Source organism: Macaca mulatta, chromosome 10 (genome assembly GCF_049350105.2).
Source record: "Macaca mulatta isolate MMU2019108-1 chromosome 10, T2T-MMU8v2.0, whole genome shotgun sequence".
Lineage (NCBI taxonomy): Eukaryota > Metazoa > Chordata > Mammalia > Primates > Cercopithecidae > Macaca > Macaca mulatta.
Window position 1 is genome coordinate 7,577,757 of NC_133415.1, and position 18,149 is coordinate 7,595,905.

An 18,149-nucleotide genomic window follows, 5' to 3' on the forward strand; every position below is an offset into this window, starting at 1 on the left:
CCACTTGGAGCCAGGTGGTCCATGGCTCGCACACCACTGTCTGCAGAGCTGGGATGCTCTATGCACTGTCTCCACCCTCAGAAGCTGGGTTTGGGATTTCCTCCCCTGGTGGAGAGGGGAGACCTGGCCACCTGGGTCACCAGGTGAAGGATTTAGAGGACTTTAGGAATATTCTTGCTCCCTGCCCTTTGTCCGTTGTCACAGACACAGGCCTCCATGTTCACAGGAACTCAGCCTCCCTTGATTACCCCTCCCTTGTCAGTTCCTTACATAGTGGGGACTTTGACCTGTGCTTTGCCTCCATTGCTTTCCTTTGTGACTTAGACCAGGGAAAGATAGTTGGCCCCTCCCACCTCACTCTCCATCACCCTCCGTTGCCAAGCAGGGTGCGGGGAAATGTTTCTGGCTCAGATGGTTGAATATCTCAATTGCTTACAACATTCTGCTCTGAAAACGTCTCTTTGATCTCTATTGTTTGTGGCTCATGCATCAAAGTTATCTGCTGGCAACTTGACAATGGCAGAGACCATTCACCAGCATCCCTGGCAGGACTTCATTGTTTTTAAGCACTTCCCTGGTTTCTATCTTATTTAACTCTTGGATATTTGCTCATGTGGTGTTAAAATCCAACTGCCTGCGGCTTCCCCATGGATCCCAGCTCTGCACCCTGGATCCACAGACTCTGCTTGCTCTGCCTGCCTGGAGAGAGGGGCTAAAGGGTATTGATCTTCTGAGGCCACTCTTCTCCACAGTGAACAGCTCACACCTTACAACCACTCCTCAGGGACATCGCCAATCCAGTGATGTGTTCAGGGAGCTCCAGTCCCACACCCCGAGTTTGTTCACAACCTTCTGGGAGCATGGAGTCCAGCAGTGCCCCAGAGGTGATATGGCCAGTACTGTTTCTAAATTGTCTTTCAGCTCCCACCTCCTGACCACTGCCTCTATTAATGTAGCCTCAGAATGAATGAGCTTGACCTTGCTTATAGAGCCATCATCTACCATTGGTGTCATGCCCTTCCTGGAGCCTAGAGGTGGCCCAGCTGACAGCCTAGGAACTGACCCAGGTCAGAATCCCCAACTTGTTACCAGGATCCTCCTGACACGGCCCCACATTATGGAGCGGAAAAGAGATCCTGGGCTCTGAATTCAGGCTGACCTGGGTTCGAGTCCGGTCTCTACAAGTCAGCATTGATGTGACGCAGGGAAATTCCTCACCTCTCAAGGCCTCAGTCCACTCTTGGATAGAATGGAGATGATAACACACGCCTTATGGAATATTTACTTGATAAAATTAAGTGCTCATGGTCGGGCACAGTGGCTCACGCCTGTAATCCCAGCACTTTGGGAGGCCAAGGCAGGCAGACCACTTGAGGTCAGGAGTACAAGACCAGCTTGGCCAACACAGTGAAACCCCATCTCTACTAAAACTATAAAAACTAGCCAGGCATGGTGGCGGGTGCCTGTAGTCCCAGCTACTCAGGAGGCTGAGGCACAAGAATTTCTTGAACCCGGGAGGTGGAGGTTGCAGCGGGCTGAGATTGCACTACTGCACTCTAGCCTGGGCAACAGAGTGAGACTCCGTCTAAAAAATAAATAAACAAATACATACATACATAGATAAATAAATAAATAAAAAGTGCTTACTGCAGCCTATATCAAATGACCTTGATGACTGTTCAGAAAGGGGCAGTGGGGAGTGAAGGTGTGTTAATTACATTTTACAGTGTGCTGGGCACCAGACTGGGTGTGTCACCCACCAGGGGCCTCCTGTGAGCCTCACATCAGCCCCTGGGTGGTGAGTAGTCCAGGCAAAACACAGAGGAGTTGCCACTGGAGTCCAGACTTGTGCGATGTCAGTGCTCTCTCTGGCCCCTGTGTCATGGTCTCCCATCAAGTCTGCTGAAGTTCTGGGTCTTCCACACTCTTCTTTCCCCTGGCATCCCAGCCAGAAACCTCTCTGAGCCCTGGAGCCCTGGCGCAGCTATGGCTCCCATTTGTGGGCCACAATCCTGGGCCAGCTACAAGCTCCCTGCCTGGCTTTCCAAGCACCAGTTGTGGGCTGGGTGTTTTCTAATGCCTGAGGCAGATCCCTTCCCCAAGGAGCTCCCATGCCTCTAATGCTATCTCCATGGAGATAACAGGTAATGCAACCCTCAAAAGCACACATCACCTTGCAGTTTACAAAGCCCATCATCTAAATCTCACTGCAACCCTGAGAGGTAGGCATTATCCTCCCCATTTTATGGGTGAGGAAACTGAAGCTCAGAGAGGCAAGTGGCTGATCTGGAAATGCCCAAGTCTGTGCTCCAGGCAGCGGAAAGATCCCAGACGATCACAGCTTCCTTGTGCACCTGCTCTAGGATGCTGAGCAAGTCTTTGCCTCGATCAGCTCCTTAATTTCTTGTCTTGAAAGTCAAGGGTTGGACTAGCTGGTTTCTAAAAAGCCCCCAGCTCCTCTCCGAGCCCATAACACATGTAATAAATGCCACCATGTCAGGGGAAGGAGAAATGATTTCAGGGGGGATTAGCCACAGAGGAACTGGTTTCTGAACTGGGTCTTTACGGATACTAGAATTTGGGTTGGTAGGGAGTCATTCTGAAAGGGAAAGTGCAAATGCAAATGTAGGACGGGGGTGACCCATAGTAAATTAAACTGACAAGGAATCTGAGGCTAAGAGAACTGAGGTTCCTTGTCTCCGGTCATATATGCAATGGTGAAGTTTGCATTCAAGCCAACGGCAGGCTGTGCTCCCACTGTCTGGATACTAGAATTCTGGGTCAAAATACTGATGCTCAGGACTCTTCTATAGAGATTCTAATGTAATTAATCTTGACCTAGACCCGTCTTGGCAGAAGTATGCTTGGAGCCTGTGGTTCCTGAGCACTGGTGTCCTTGGGAACCACCCCATTGGTGTGACCACCTGCCTGAGCGAGTGCCCTGTGCTTCAGACTTGCTCCATGTCATCCGTGGGAAGACAGCTGCTATATGCCCATCTGTAGCTGGAATAATGTGATGCTAGGAAAGCGACCTCTGCCTCAGCCTCATGTCCTGGTGTATTGGTCTGTTCTCATGCTGCTATGAAGAACTATCTGAGACCGGGTAATTTATAAAGGAAAGAGGTTGGCCGGGCGCAGTGGCTCAAGCCTGTAATCCCAGCACTTTGGGAGGCCGAGACGGGTGGATCACGAGGTCAGGAGATCGAGACCATCCTGGCTAACGCGGTGAAACCCCGTCTCTACTAAAAAAATACAAAAAACTAGCCGGGCGTGGTGGCAGGCGCCTGTAGTCCCAGCTACTTGGGAGGCTGAGGCAGGAGAATGGCGTGAACCCGGGAGGCGGAGCTTGCAGTGAGCTGAGATCCGGCCACTGCACTCCAGCCTGGGCAACAGAGCGAGACTCCATCTCGGGAAAAAAAAAAAAAAAAAAGGAAAGAGGTTGGCTGGTTGTGGTGGCTCACACCTATAATCCTGGCACTTTGGGAGACTGAGGGGGGTGGATCACCTGAGGTGAGGAGTTCAAGACCAGCCTGGCCAACATGATGAAATCCTGTCTCTACTTAAAATATAAAAATTAGCTCGGCATGGTGGTGGGCACCTGTAATCCCAGCTACTTGGGAGGCAGAGGCAGGAGACTTGCTTGAACCTGGGAGGCGGAGGTTGCAGTGAGCCGAGATCGCGCCACTGCACCACTCCAGCCTGGGTGACAGAGCAAGTTTCAGTCTAAAAAAAAAAAATAGGAAAGATGTTTAATCGACTCACAGTTCTGACAATTCTACAGGGCTGGGGAGCCCTCAAGAAACTTATTACAATCATGGCGGCAGGGGAAGCAAGCATGTCCTTCTTCACACAGCTTCAGGAATGAGAAGTGTTGAGCAAAAGGGGGAAAAGCCCCTCACAGAACCATTAGATCTCATGAGAACTCACTCACTATCATGAGACAGCATGGAGGTAACCACTCCCATGATTCAATTACCTCCCACCAGGTACCTCCTATGACATGTGTGGATTATGGGAACTACAAACCAAGTTGAGATTTGGGTGGGGACACAGCCAAACCATATTATTCCACCCCGACCCCTCCCAAATCTCATGTCCTCCCATTTCAAAACACAATAATGCCTTCCAAACAGTCCCCCAAAGTCTTAATTCATTCCAATATTAACCCAAAATTCCAAGTACAAAGCCTCATCTGAGACAGGGCAAGTCCCTTCCGCCTATGAGCCTGTAAAATCAAAATCAAGTTAGTTACTTCCTAGATACAATGGGGGTACAGGCTTTGGGTAAATACATGCATTCCAAATGGGAGAAATTGGCCAAAAAAAAAAAAAGGGGCTCTAGGCCCCATGCAAGTCCAAAATCCAACAGGGCAGTCATTAATCCTTAAAGTTCCAAAATGATCTTCTTTGACTCTATGTCTCACATCCAGGGCACACTGATGCAAGAGGTGGCAGCTTTGCATCCCATGGCCTTGGGCAGCTCCACCCCTGTGGCTTTGCAAGGTATAGCCCTGCTCCTTGCTGCTTTCATAGGCTGGGGTTGTCTGTGGCTTTTCCAGGCGCACGGTGCAAGCTATAGGTGGATCTACCGTTCTGGGGTCTGGAGGATGGCGGCCCTCTTCCTACAGCTCCACTAGACAGTGCCCCAGTGGAGATTCTGTGTGGGGGCTCTGACCCCACATTTCCCTACTGCGCTGCCCTAGCAGAGGTTCTCCATGAGGGTTCTACCCCTGCAACAGACTTCTACCTCGACATCCAGGCCTTTCCATACATCCTCTGAAATCTAGGTGGAGGTTCTCAAACCTTAATTCTTAACTTCTGTGCACCAGCAGGCCCAACACCATGTGGAAGCTGCCAAGGTTTGGGGCTTGCACTCTCTGAAGCAATGGCCTGAGCTGTACATTGGCCCCCTTTAGCCACAGCTGGAGTGGCTAGGACTCAGGGCACCAAGTCCCAAGGCTGCACACAGCAGGAGGGCCCTGAACCTGGCCCAGGAAACCATTTTTCCCTCCTAGGCCTCCAGGCCTGTGATGGGAGGGACTGCCATGAAGGTCTCTGACACGTCCTGGAGACATTTTCCCCATTGTCTTGATGACTAACATTTGGCTCCTTGTTACTTTTGCAAATTTCTGTAGCCAGCTTGAATTTCTCCCCGGAAAATGGGGTTTTTCTATCACATCATCAGGCTGCAAATTTTCTAAACTTTCATGCTCTGCTTCCTCTTGAACACTTTGCCGTTTAGAAATTTCTTTCACCAGATACCTTAAATCATCTCTCTCAAGTTCAAAATTCCATAGATCTCTAGGGGAGGGGCGAAATGCCACTATTCTCTTTGCTAAAGCATGGCAAAAGTCACTTTTGCTCCAGTTCCCATGAAGTTTTTCATCTCCATCTGAGACCACCTTAGCATGGATTTCATTGTCCATATCACTATCAGCATTTTGGCCAAAACCATCCAACAAGTCTCTAGGAAGTTTCAAACTTTCCTACATCTTCCTGTCTTCTTCTGGGCTCTCCAAACTTCCAACCTCTGCCTATTACCCAGTTCCAATGTCACTTCCACATGTTTGGGTATCTTTATGGCAGCACCCCACTCTCTGTGGTACCAATTTACTGTATTAGTCTGTTTTCACACTGCTATAAAGAACTGCTCGAGACTGGGCAATTTATAAAGGAAAGAGGTTTAGTTGAGTCAGTTCTGCAAGGCTGGGGAGGCTTCAGGAGACTTACAATCATGGCAGAAGGGGAAGCAAACACATCCTTCTTTACATGGCAGCAGGAAGGACAAGTGTGGAGCAAAATGGGGAAAACCCCTTATAAAACCATCAGATCTCGTGAAAACTCACTCACTATCATGAGAACAGCAGTATGGGAGTAACTGCCCCCATGACTCAATTACCTCCCACTGGGTCCCTCCCACGACACTCGGGGATTATGGAAGCTACAATTTAAGATTTGGGTGAGGACACAGCCAAACCTTATCATCTGGTTATACTAGTCATTCCCAGGGAGAGGCCTCAACCCCTCTGAGCATAGCATCCCACCCATAAATCTAATCATGTACGCTAACTGGATGTTTGGTGATGTTAGGGAATAACTGTTACTTCTTAGATGTGTTAATGTATTGGGAATATGTTTTCAAAGAGCTCTTATCCCTTGGAGATCCATACTGAAGTATTTATGAATGAAATTATATAATACATGGAGTTTGCTTCAAAACAGTCTGGATATGTGGGAGATGATAAAACATGAAGTGATAATAGTTGACACTGGGTGATGAGTATATAGAAATTCATTGTCATTTGAATGATGTGTAAAAAAACAGAAGTTCATTATACCATTCCCTCTAATTTTGGATATGTTTGACATTTCTTTAATCAACAAGTTCTTAATTCTAAAAATTTGATAGTACATACAGATATTTGTTGATGAAGAGTCAAACTCTGTAAAATATTTGAAGAGATTTATTCTGTGCCAAATATGAGTGACCAATGGGCTGTGATGCAGCCCTTAGCAGATGCTAAGAACATGGGCCCAATGTGGTTGGGCCACAAGTTGGTTTTATACGTTTTAGTGAGACATAAGGCATTAATCAAGACATGTAAGATGTATATTGGTCAGGAAAGGCAAGACAACTGGAAGCAGCTGGGTGGGGGCTTCCAAGTGAGAGGGTGGATTCAAAGATTTTCTGACTGGCAATTGGTTGAAAGAGTTATTATCAATAAAAAGGAATCTTTTCTTTTTATTATATTTTATAATAGAAGGGAATATCTGGGTTATGGTAAAGGGTTGTGAAGACCAATGTTTTATCATGCAGATGAAGCTTCCAGATAGCAGGCTTCAGAGAGAATAGATTGTAAATGTTTCTTATCAGATTTAAAGAAGCTTTCTTCCTTCTGAGAACTGGAACAAGACAAGAATGCCCACTCTTACTACTTATCTTCAACATAGTACTGGAAGTCCTAGCCAGAGCAATCAGACAAGAGAAAGAAATAAAGGGCATCCAAATTAGTAAAGAGGAAGTCAAACTGTTGCTGTTTGCTGATGTTATGATTGTATACCTGGAAAGCCCTAAAGACTCCTCCAAAAAGCTCCTAGAACTGATAAAAGAATTCAGCAAAGTTTCCAGATACAAAATTAATCTACACAAACCAGTAGCTCTCCTATACACCAACAGTGAAAAGCTGAATATCAAATCAAGAATTCAACCCCTTTTACAATAGCTGCAAAAAAAAAAAAAAAAAAAAAAACAACAAAAAAAAAACCCAAAAAAGTTAGGCATACACGTAACCAAGGAGGTGGAAGACCTCTACAAGCAAAACTACAAAACAATGCTGAAAGGAATCATAGACACACACACACAAATGGAAACGCATCCCATGCTAGTGGATGGGTAGACTCAATATTGTGAAAATGACCACACTGCCAAAAACCATCTACAAATGCAATGTAATTCCCATCAAAATACCACCATAATTCTTCACAGAACTAGAAAAAACAATTCTAAAATTCATACAGCAACAAAAAAGAGCCCACATAGTCAAATCAAGAGCAAGCAAAAAGAACAAATCTGGAGGCATCAGATTATCTGATATCAAACTATACTATAAGGCCACAGTCACCCAAACAGCATGGTGCTGGTATAAAAATAGACACCTAGACCAGAAGTAAACCCAAATACTTACAGCCAACTGATTTTTGACAAAGCAAACAAAAACATAAGGTGAGGAAAGGACACCCTATCCAACAATGGTGCTGGGATAATTGGCAAGACACATGTAGGAGAATGGAACTGAATCTCCCACCTTATACAAAAATCAACTCAAGATAGATCAAAGACTTAAATCTAAGACCTGAAACTATAAAAATTCTAGAATGTAACATCAGAGAAACCCTTCTAGACATTGGCTTAGGCAAGGGTTTCATGACTAAGAACCTAAAAACAAATGCAATAAAAACAAAGATAAATAGCTGGGACTTAAACTAAAGAGCTTTTGCATGGCAAAAGGAACAGTGAGCAGAGTAAACAGACAACCTACAGAGTGGGATAACATCTTCCCAATCTATTCATCTGACAAAGGAATAATATCCAGAATCTACAATGAACTCAAACAAATTAGCAAGAAAAAAAAATCTCATCAAAAAGTGGGCTAAGGACATGAATAGACAAATCTCAAAAGAAGATACACTATGGCAAACAAACATATGAAAAAATGCTCAACATCACTAATGATCAGGGAAATGCAAATCAAAACTGCAATGCAATAGCACCTTACTCCTGCAAGAATGGCCATAATAAAAAAATCAAAAAGTAATAGATGTCAGCATGGATGCAGTGAACAGGGAACCCTTCTACACTGCTGGTGGGAATGTGAACTAGCACAACCACTATGGGAAACAGTGTGGAGATTCCTTAAAGAACTAAAAGTAGAACTACCATTTGATCTAGCAATCCCACTACTGGGTGTCTACCCAGAGGAAAAGAAGTCATTATATGAAAAAGATATTTCACATGCATGTTTATAGCAGTACAATTATCAATTGCAAAAATGTGGAACCAACCCAAATGTCCATGAATCAATGAGTGGAACCACTGTTGTGTATATATATGGTGGAATGCTACTCAGCCATAAAAATAAATGAATTAATGGTATTTGCAGCAATCTGGATAAGATTGGCGGCTATATTCTAAGTGAAGTAACTCAGAAATGGAAAACCAAACATTGTATGTTCTCACTCATAAGTGAAAACTAAACTATGGGGGATGCAAAGGCATAAGAATGACATAATGGACTTTGGAGACTTGGGGGAAAGGGTGGGAAGGAGGTGAGGGATAAAATACTACAAATTGGGTGCAGTGTATACAGCTCGGGTGATGGGTGCACCAAAATCTCACAAATCACCACTAAAGAACATACTCATGTAACCAAACACCACCTGTTCCCCAGCTACCTATGGAAATAAAACATTTTTAACAAACTATAGTCCAATATCACAACCAAGATACTGGCATTGATAGATCACTTCCATGTGATCTATCAAAAAGGGTCCCTCATGTGTCCTTTTATAAGCACACTCATTTCCCTTCTGTTCCCACCCTCTCCTTAACCCATAACAACCACTCATCTATTCTCCATTTTTGTAATTTTGTTATTTCAAGAATACTCTATAAATGGAAATAATACAGCATGTAACCTTTGGGGCTTATCTTTTTACATTCAGCATGATTCTCTGGAGATTCATCCAGGTTGTTGCATTTATCAATCATTCATTCCTTCTTTACTGATAAATAGTATTCCATAGTATGAATTTACCATAGTTTGTTTAACCATCCGCTCAGTGAAGGAATATATTAATTCTTTATTTACAGTTTTTGCTGTTATGAATGAATAAAGCTACTATAAACATTAAAAAAGAATATTTTCTATCAGTGATTCCAAAAGGGAGGAGGATATAATGAGGCATGTCTGATCACCACTTCCCATCATAGCCTGAAATACCTTTTCAGGTTAGCTTTGGAATGCCCTTGACCGAGAGGAGGGGGTCTGTTCAGGTGGTTTGGGGGATGGGGGGCTTAGAATTTTATTTTTGGTTTACATACTCTAAAGAAAAAAAAAACTAGTCTAGAAACTGACTGCACCAAAGTTAACCTTTGTTTTTCTTCTGTTTCTATAGTGTAAACCAAAAATAAAATTCGAAGTTCCCCGTCATCTGAACAGGCTCCTTCCTCTTGGCCAACGGCACCCCAAAGCTAACCTGAAAAACTAGTTCAAGCCATGATGGGTAGTGGGTGTCAGACATGACTCATTATGCCCTGCTCCCTTTTGGAATTCAGGAAAAGCCAACCAGCATTTAACATCAATAGAGACCTTAAGTCTGATAAGAAACATTTACAATCTATTTTCTTGAAAGCCTGCAATATGGAGTCTTCATCTGGGAGGTCTCCACAACCCCTTATTGTAACCCAGACATTTTTTTCTATTGATTCCAGGGCTTTAGATCATAACTCTTTCAACCAACTGCCAATCAGAAAATCTTTAAACCTACCTAAGACCTGGAAGCCCTGACCTACCTCCCCACTTCAAGTTGTCCCACCTTTCTAGTTAAAACCAATGTACATCTTACATGTATTGATTGATGCCTTATGTCTCCCTAACATGTATAAAAGCAAGCTGTACCATGACCACCTTGGGCACATGTCCTCAGGATCTCTTGAGGCTGTGTCATGGATGTGTCCTTAACCTTGGCAAAATAAACTTTCTAAATTGATTAAGACTTGTCTTGGATTCTTTAGGTTCACAATAGAAATGTCTCTTATTAGAATTCTGATTGCTGGCCAGGTGCAGTGGCTCACATCTGTAATCCCAGCACTTTGGGAGGCTGAGGCAGGAGAATCACTTGAGTACAGGAGTTCAAGACCAGCCTGGGTCTTGAACATAGTGAGACCCCTATAAAAAGAAAGAAAGAAAGAAAGAAAAGTAGCTGCATGTAGTGGCATATACCTGTAGTCCCAGCTACTCAGAAGGCTGTGGTGGGATGCCTGCTTGAGTCCAGGAGGGTGAGGCTGCAGTGAGCTATGATTGTGCCATTGCACTTCAGCCTGGGTGACAGAGCGAGACCCTGCTTCAAAATAAAAAGAAAGAAATCTGATTGCCTACATCACAGGTAGAGGACTAGTCCATCTTTAATGCCACCTCCTGGAATGAGACATGGCTGTTTAACTGAACTGATCTATTCTCAGGACTAAGAGGCTCACTACAGAAGATTTTAGACCATATAGAGTAACTTACTCATGTTGTCATGGCATCTCTTAGCATGTTAATGCACTATAATTAGTGTACAATGAGCAATGAGGATGACCAGAGGTCACTTTCATCACCATCTTTTGTTTTGGTGGGTTTGGGCCAGCTTTTTTTGTTTTTTTGAGATGGAGTCTCGCTCTGTTGCCCAGGCTGGAGTGCAGTGGCACAATCTCGGCTCACTGCAACCTCTGCCTCTTGGGTTCAAGCAATTCTCCTGCATCAGCCTCGTGAGTAGCTGGGATTACAGGCACATGCCACCACATCCGGCTAATTTTTGTATTTTTAGTAGAGACGGGGTTTCACCATGTTGGTCAGACTTGTCTCAAACTCCCGACCTCAGATGATCCATCCTCCTTGGCCTCCCAAAGTGCTGGGATTACAGGCATGAGCCACTGCGCCCGGCCTTTTTTTTTTTTTTTAATTTTTAAAAATTGAGATGGAATCTCACTCTGCTGCCCAGGCTGGAGTGCAGTGGCGTGACCTTGGCCCACTGCAACCTCTGCCTCCCAGGTTCAAACAATTCTTGTGCCTCAGCCTCCTATGTAGCTGGGATTACAGGTATGTGCCACCACACGTGGCTAAGTTTTTGTATTTTTAGTAGAGTCGGGGTTTCACTATGTTGGCCAGGCTGGTCTCAAATTCCTGACCTCAAGTGATCCGCCTGCCTTGGCCTCTCAAAGTGCTAGGATTACAGGCATGAGCCACCGTGCCCGGCCTCAAGGACCGGCTTCTTTACTGCATCCTGTTTCATCAGCAAGGTCTTTGTGACCTGTACCTTGTTCTGACCTATTATCTCATTCTGTGACTAAGAATGCCTAGCCCCCTGGGTATGCAGCCCAGTAGGTCTCAGCATTATTTTACCTAGCCCCTATTCAAAAAGCAGCCACTCTGGTTTGAACGCCTCTGACAATATGGGATGATATATTTCAATTTGCACCTATTTATCCAATTTGTCTTTCCCCCCGCTTTCTCTATCCCGATCTAACAACCTGTAACCCAAATCTCTCCAAAGCTATCAGCTTGACTTCTTTTTTTTTTTTTTTTCTGTCACCCAGGCTGGAGTGCAGTGGCAGGATCTTGGCTCACTACAGCTTTGACCTCCCAGGCTCAAGCCATCCTCCTGTCTCTGCCTTCTGAGTAGCTGGGCATGTGTGTGCCACCACATCTGGCCAATTTTTCTGTTTTGAAAAATATGGGGTTTTGCTGTGTTGCCCAGGCTGGTCTCGAACTCCTGGGCTCAAGTGAGCCTCCCACCTCAGCCTCCCAAAGTGCTGTGATTACAGGTTCGAGCCACTGCAACCATCCTAGCTTGGCTTTTGATATGTGAAACTCGTTTGAAGTTTCAAAGTGGGGATTGAATGAAATTAAAATATTTTACCTCAAAGTATATTTCTTTGACATATTTTGAAATGGCTGCCATTTGGTCATCTTGACAGAACTGGCCTTGCAAAGCTACCTTAAGTGGGGAAATTTTTTTTTTTTTTTTTTTTTTTTTTTGAGACGGAGTCTCGCTCTGTCGCCCAGGCTGGAGTGCAGTGGCGCGATCTCGGCTCACTGCAAGCTCCGCCTCCTGGGTTTACGCCATTCTCCTGCCTCAGCCTCCTGAGTAGCTGGGACTACAGGCGCCCGCCACCGCGCCCGGCTAATTTTTTGTATTTTTAGTAGAGACGGGGTTTCACCGTGGTCTCGATCTCCTGACCTTGTGATCTGCCCGCCTCGGCCTCCCAAAGTGCTGGGATTACAGGCGTGAGCCACCGCGCCCGGCCGGGAAATTTTTATCTGTAGAGAATCTCCATGAATGCTGCCATATTCCTCCCCACCCCCCCGCACCTTTCTATTCTTTCCCCAGATCCAGAATAGATGGTAAAGGGTGGGACTCTCCCACCCTTTACCATCTATTCTCTCCAAGGGAGGCTTCATCCACATAACAAGGACACCTTTGCTAGTCAAGTTTCTTTCCCCCTCTCATAACCTGTTTTACCAGAATCTAAGCTCCTGTTCTTTCTGTAAGCTCAAAATGGTATGTAAGTTTCTGTAACTCATGGGAAGCTGGGTCTTCATTCTGAAGGCTCCCATGTAGGCACATTAAATTTGTATGCCTTTTCTCCTATTAAGAAAAAGATAGCATATAGAAATAGGAAAAGATGCCTCAAGATAGAACATAACAAAGGAAAATCAGGGGCATCGGGAGTTGTGGTTACCCAGCGTGCCAGGATGGAAGGGCAGGAGGATGAGGGGGAACCTGTACATTCAGCACCACGGACAGCGACCTGTCTTCCCCGCTGCCTCGCAGCCTTGGGGATGGATCTCAGAGGGCTGAGATTTGGAGATCTACTAGATGAACCTTACTTAAGAAGAGTCTCTTCAGGACAAAGAGGTATCCAGCCTCTTCTTATGCCCCTTACGCAGCGGTGAGGTTTTCTCTATTCAAAGGCTCAGGCCTTGATGGACATTTTTGGCTCATGAGAAGTTACTGCTTTCCGCTTTTTAAGGATATTTTTGTCAAAAAACAATTGGTCATAGATGTTTGGGTATATCTTTGAGCTTTCTATTCTGTTCCATTTATTTACATTTTATGCTTATGTCAGTTACATATTGTTTTGATTTACAGTGTTAAGGTAACTAGCTTTATAATAAGTCTTGAAATCAGGTAGTGTGAGCCCTCAAACTCCGCTATTCTTTTTCAAAATTCTTTTGCCTATTCTAGGTTCTTTATTTTTCTTCTTTCTTATTTATTTATTTATTTATTTATTTATTTATTTATTTATTTATTTATTTTGAGACAGAGTCTCGCTCTGTCTTCCATGCTGGAGTGCAGTGGCACAATCTCGGCTCACTGCAAGCTCTGCCTCCCGGGCTCATGCCATTCTCCTATTTCAGCTTCCCGAGTAGCTGGGACTACAGGTGCCCGCCACCGTGCCTGGTGAATTTTTTGTATTTTTAGTAGAGATGGCGTTTCACCGTGTTAGCCAGGATGGTCTTGATCTCCTGACCTCGTGATCTGCCTGCCTCGGCCTCCCAAAGTGCTGGGATTACAGGCATTGGTAATGTTTATTTTGATCACCTGGTTAACGTGGTGTCTTAGGGTTCTCTGGAGAAACAGGACAAATATATATATGTATACACACACACACACTTACATATATGACCACTAGTTTCATATATGTATATAGAAGGATATATATTATAAGGTATTGGCTCACATGATTGTGGAGACTGAGAATGATTTACCCTCTGCAAGCTGGAGACCCAGGAAAGCTGGTGGTGTAGTGTGAAGGCCTGAGAGTAGGAGATCTGCTGCTGTAGATGTGATCCAGTTCTGATGGCCTGAGAACCAGGAGCACTGGGGGCAGGAGAAGATTGATGTCCCTGTTGAAGTAGTTAGGCAGAGAGCAAATTCAACTTTCCTTTACCTTTTGGTTCTATACAAGCCCTCAACAAATTAACTGCTGCCCACTCATATGGGAAGAACAATTTGCTTTTTTTTTTTCAGATGGAGTCTTGTTCTGTCACCCAGGCTGGAGTGCAGTGGCGCGATCTCTGCTCGCTGCAACTTCCATCTCCCAGGTTCAAGCGATCCTCCTGCCTCAGCCTTCTTAGTAGCTGGGATTACAGGTGCGCGTCACTACTCCCAGCTAATTTTGACCAGACCTCACTTACAAAACAAACTCAAAGGTAAATGCAACAATTTCAAGATGGTGACCACAGAGCATGGAATTCCAAAGTGTGGGGCCCTTCTGAGCACAGAACCCCATGTGGCTCCCCTGGTTGCATATCCGTGAAGCAAGGCCTGCATCTATGTCCATGTCTGTACTTCTATCTGTGTCTACATCTTCATGTAACTGCCACTAAGAGCAAGCTATGATGTTTCCAACACTATGGAGGGTAGGTACCCTTGAGTCCGCTCCCAGTCAACCCTCTTTCCATGCCCCAGGTTAAGATTATTCTCACCTCTATCACTATAGATCAGTTTTGCTGGCTTTGACTGTAAATAAATAGAATCACACAACATACTATTTTTTGTGCTTGACTTAATTTTGTTCATCATTTTGACTGTGACATTCTTAGTTACATTCCTTTTTTAAAAAATTACTGGGTATTCCCTTGTATGGCTATATTGCGATTTATCTATTCTACTGTCCGGTATGTGGGTTGTTTCCCATTCTTGTCTAACAGGCTCAAACTGTTTCCGATTTGACCTATGGTAACACTTTCACGCAACACCCAGTGTCCTTCCGACCTATTCCCAACAGTTTTGAACTTGCAGGAGTTCAAGACTCAACAAAACGTTTTAGGCTCATCTTGTACTTTCCTTGCCCTGGAGTTGGCTTTTTCTCCAAGAAACCCCAGGTTCATTTGGTGAGGGAAGTACTTAGCAAAGATCTGGGCAGGGGGTATGCCTGGTATTATTGAGATATCATTGCCTAAAGGCTTTTTCAGCAAATATAAGAAATAGGAATGTAAAAGTATCATAAACTCACGTCAATACCTCTGGTTCCAATCCAATACCATAGAGTTCTTCCCTGCCTCCTCCCATTCCCCATTTACATCTTCCTTCTCCCACAGTGAGAACCCTCACCTGAAACACCAGGATGTTCATTCATTCGCTCAATCCCTCTAGCTTTTGGCTAGATGCCCTTTTGCCATTGGCCTAATTATTCTGAATAAAGCCTGGGTGCTCGGAATGTCCTCTTTCTTTTTTGGAAAGACATCCACAAGCTTCCCAAGTCAGGATTAATTGCTGTTTCCTCTCTCTGTCTGCTGTGTGCACATGGCCTGTACCTCTCAGCCCATGTATGTGTCTTTGGTGTCAGAATGCAAGTGTCTCACTCTATAGTAAGAAGGAGAGAGTAGGAATAGGTCCTGTCCATCCGCTCTGCTACAGATTCTTGTTGGTGTAAACTCCTTCCATCCTCCTGGCTACAGTATTTAGAGGTAGGACTTATTCCTTTCCTTTACACAGCTGATGATGCTCAGCTGCAGAGAATGAGAGCAGGACTGTGTTGTTTTCATCTTTGTGCTTCCCCAGTCCCAGGCATGTTAGTAGGTGCTTCATACATGTCTGTTGAGTGCATGACTGGCAAGGGGTTGCACTGAGATCTCTAGAACTCGGTTGCTCTCAAATTATAGTTTACACAAGAAGTGCCTTACTAAATGTATATTTTTGTAATTTTTCTCCATAGGTCTGGGGTCCTGGAATTTACAATCCAACACTCCCCTCCCCTACTCGTGGGATATTAAGAAGCACTTCTTGGCAGGGTGAGGTGGCTCACACCTGTAATCCCAGCACTTTGGGAGGCCGAGGAGGGCGGATCACGAGGTCAGGAGATTGAGACATCCCGGCTAACACGGTGAAACCCCATCTCTACTCCTAAAAAAAAAAAAAAAAAAAAAAAAAAAAAGGAGCCAGGCGTGGCCGTGGGCGCCTGTGGTCCCAGCTACTAGGAAGGCTAAGGCAGGAGAATGGCGTGAACCTGGGAGGCGGAGCTTGCGGTGAGCCGAGATCTAGCCACTGCACTCCAGCCTGGACGACAGAGTGCGACTCCGTCTCAAAAAAAAAAACCAAAAATTTTATTTATTTATTTATTTTTGGCTAGGCAAGGTGGCCCATTTTTTTTTTTTTAAACAAGATCTTGTCCTGTTGCCGACTGGAGTGCAGTGGTGCAAGCTCACAGCTCACTGCTTTTTTTTTTTTTTTTTCGGTATGTTTGTAGAGACGCGGTTTCACCATTTATCCAGGTTGGTCTCGAACTCTTGACCTCAGGAGATCCGCCAACCTCGGCCTCTCAAAGTGCTGGGATTACAGGCTTGATCCACCGCGCCTGGCCAAGAGGCATATTTTTAATACCACTTAACATTTACCTGAAATTATCTTGGTTATTTACCAATGTAAGCTCCAACAGGGTCAGGCTTCTGCTTGCTTCTACCCTGACGCGTGTCGCGGGCCTGGCCCAGTGCGTGGCGCAGATCAGGAGCGCGCTAAGCACGTGTTGAATGGACCACTGCCTTTCAGGGCCTTCCAGAGGGGGTATCTCATGCATCTGTGTTGAGCGCTTGCTGAGTGACAGAAGCCGTGAGGGCAATGAACGCACACGAGACTGAGGAGGCTGCGGACCGCGGGCCAGGGTCTCTGTCAGCCACGGGAGCGGGTGGGTGACCGCGGCCGGGGCTGGGCGGGAGGGCGCGGCTCCGCGGCGCCATGACGTCACGCCCGTGGAGCCCCGCGGCCGCGTGCCGGGCGGCGCCATGACGTCATACCTGAGGAGGGGAGCCTCCGCCGCGCGTCGGGCGGCGCCATGACGTCACGCCTGCGGAGCGGCCGCCGCGCGCCGGTGGGGCGCGGGCGTGTGCGGGGCGCGGGCGCGGGAGCGGGCGCGGGCGCGTACGGGCTGCGGGCCGGGAGGCGGCGGCGACGGCGGCGGCATGGCGGAGAGCGAGGCCGAGACCCCCAGCACCCCGGGGGAGTTCGAGAGCAAGTACTTCGAGTTCCATGGCGTGCGGCTGCCGCCGTTCTGCCGCGGGAAGATGGAGGAGATCGCCAACTTCCCGGTGCGGCCCAGCGACGTGTGGATCGTCACCTACCCCAAGTCCGGTGAGCCCCGCGCCGACCGCGCCCGCTACGCCGTGCCCCGGCTCTGCAGCGCGGCCGCGTAGGCGCCGCGCCGCGCCCAAGGCTTCTGCTGGGCCGGGTGGTCGCCCTCGCCCTCGCCGCCGCCCCCGCCCTGCCGGTGCTCGGATCCCTGCGGGCCGTGTGGGGTGGAGTGGGAAGGGGATTGGTTCGCACCTGGGGAAACCAAGGTCAGAGACCTTCGGGGGCGGCCCGTTCCGTGGAGATGGAGCCTATTTGGCCGGCGCTGCAGGAGGATGGGCCCAGGGCCGCCACCCATCCCTGCTTCTCCCTTTGCCTGGCTGGCTGTGTGACCTTGGACAGGTCACTCAACCTCTCTGTTCCTGAATCCCAGCGTTTGATGAGTGCAAAGTCCTGGTGTTCACCTGGGAAGGGAGATAACACGGGCGTCAGGGCTTTCAACGTGGAAACGTAACGTCCCTCCTTTCCAGTGTGGGCTCCGGGTGGGGGATGGGACCCGCCCCCGCCTGGAGTGCCTTGCTTGTGCATTCTCTTGTTTCAGGGCTGCCTCCATCACCGAGGCAGGACCTGGGGCATTCACATTTACCAGGGTTAACTGACGTCACATTCACAATAACAGCTGTGTGAGCTGGTGGTGGTCATTCCCACTTTACAGTCTAGGCACAGAGGCTCAGAGAGGGGAGAAGGCTGGGCCAAGGTCACCCAGCTGGTGAGTGGCTGACCTGGGAATTAAAGCTAGGCTGGTCTGTCTGCAGACCT

General features: G+C 46.6%; 1 protein-coding gene across 3 annotated transcripts in view; it reads left to right on the forward strand.

Annotated features, from left to right (window-relative positions):
* The first annotated feature begins 17,099 nt into the window (after positions 1-17,099).
* The window catches only part of SULT4A1 (sulfotransferase family 4A member 1), a 37,563-nt gene continuing 36,513 nt past the window's right edge, over positions 17,100-18,149 (forward strand). For all 3 annotated transcript variants that reach the window (XR_013398906.1, XM_015150530.3, XM_077949392.1), the window contains exon 1: positions 17,100-17,393. Coding sequence is in view for 2 of the 3 variants with exons in the window: in XM_015150530.3 (XP_015006016.2) it covers positions 17,225-17,393 (169 nt within the window). In the remaining variant the exon portion in view is untranslated. The remainder of the gene's footprint in view (positions 17,394-18,149) is intronic.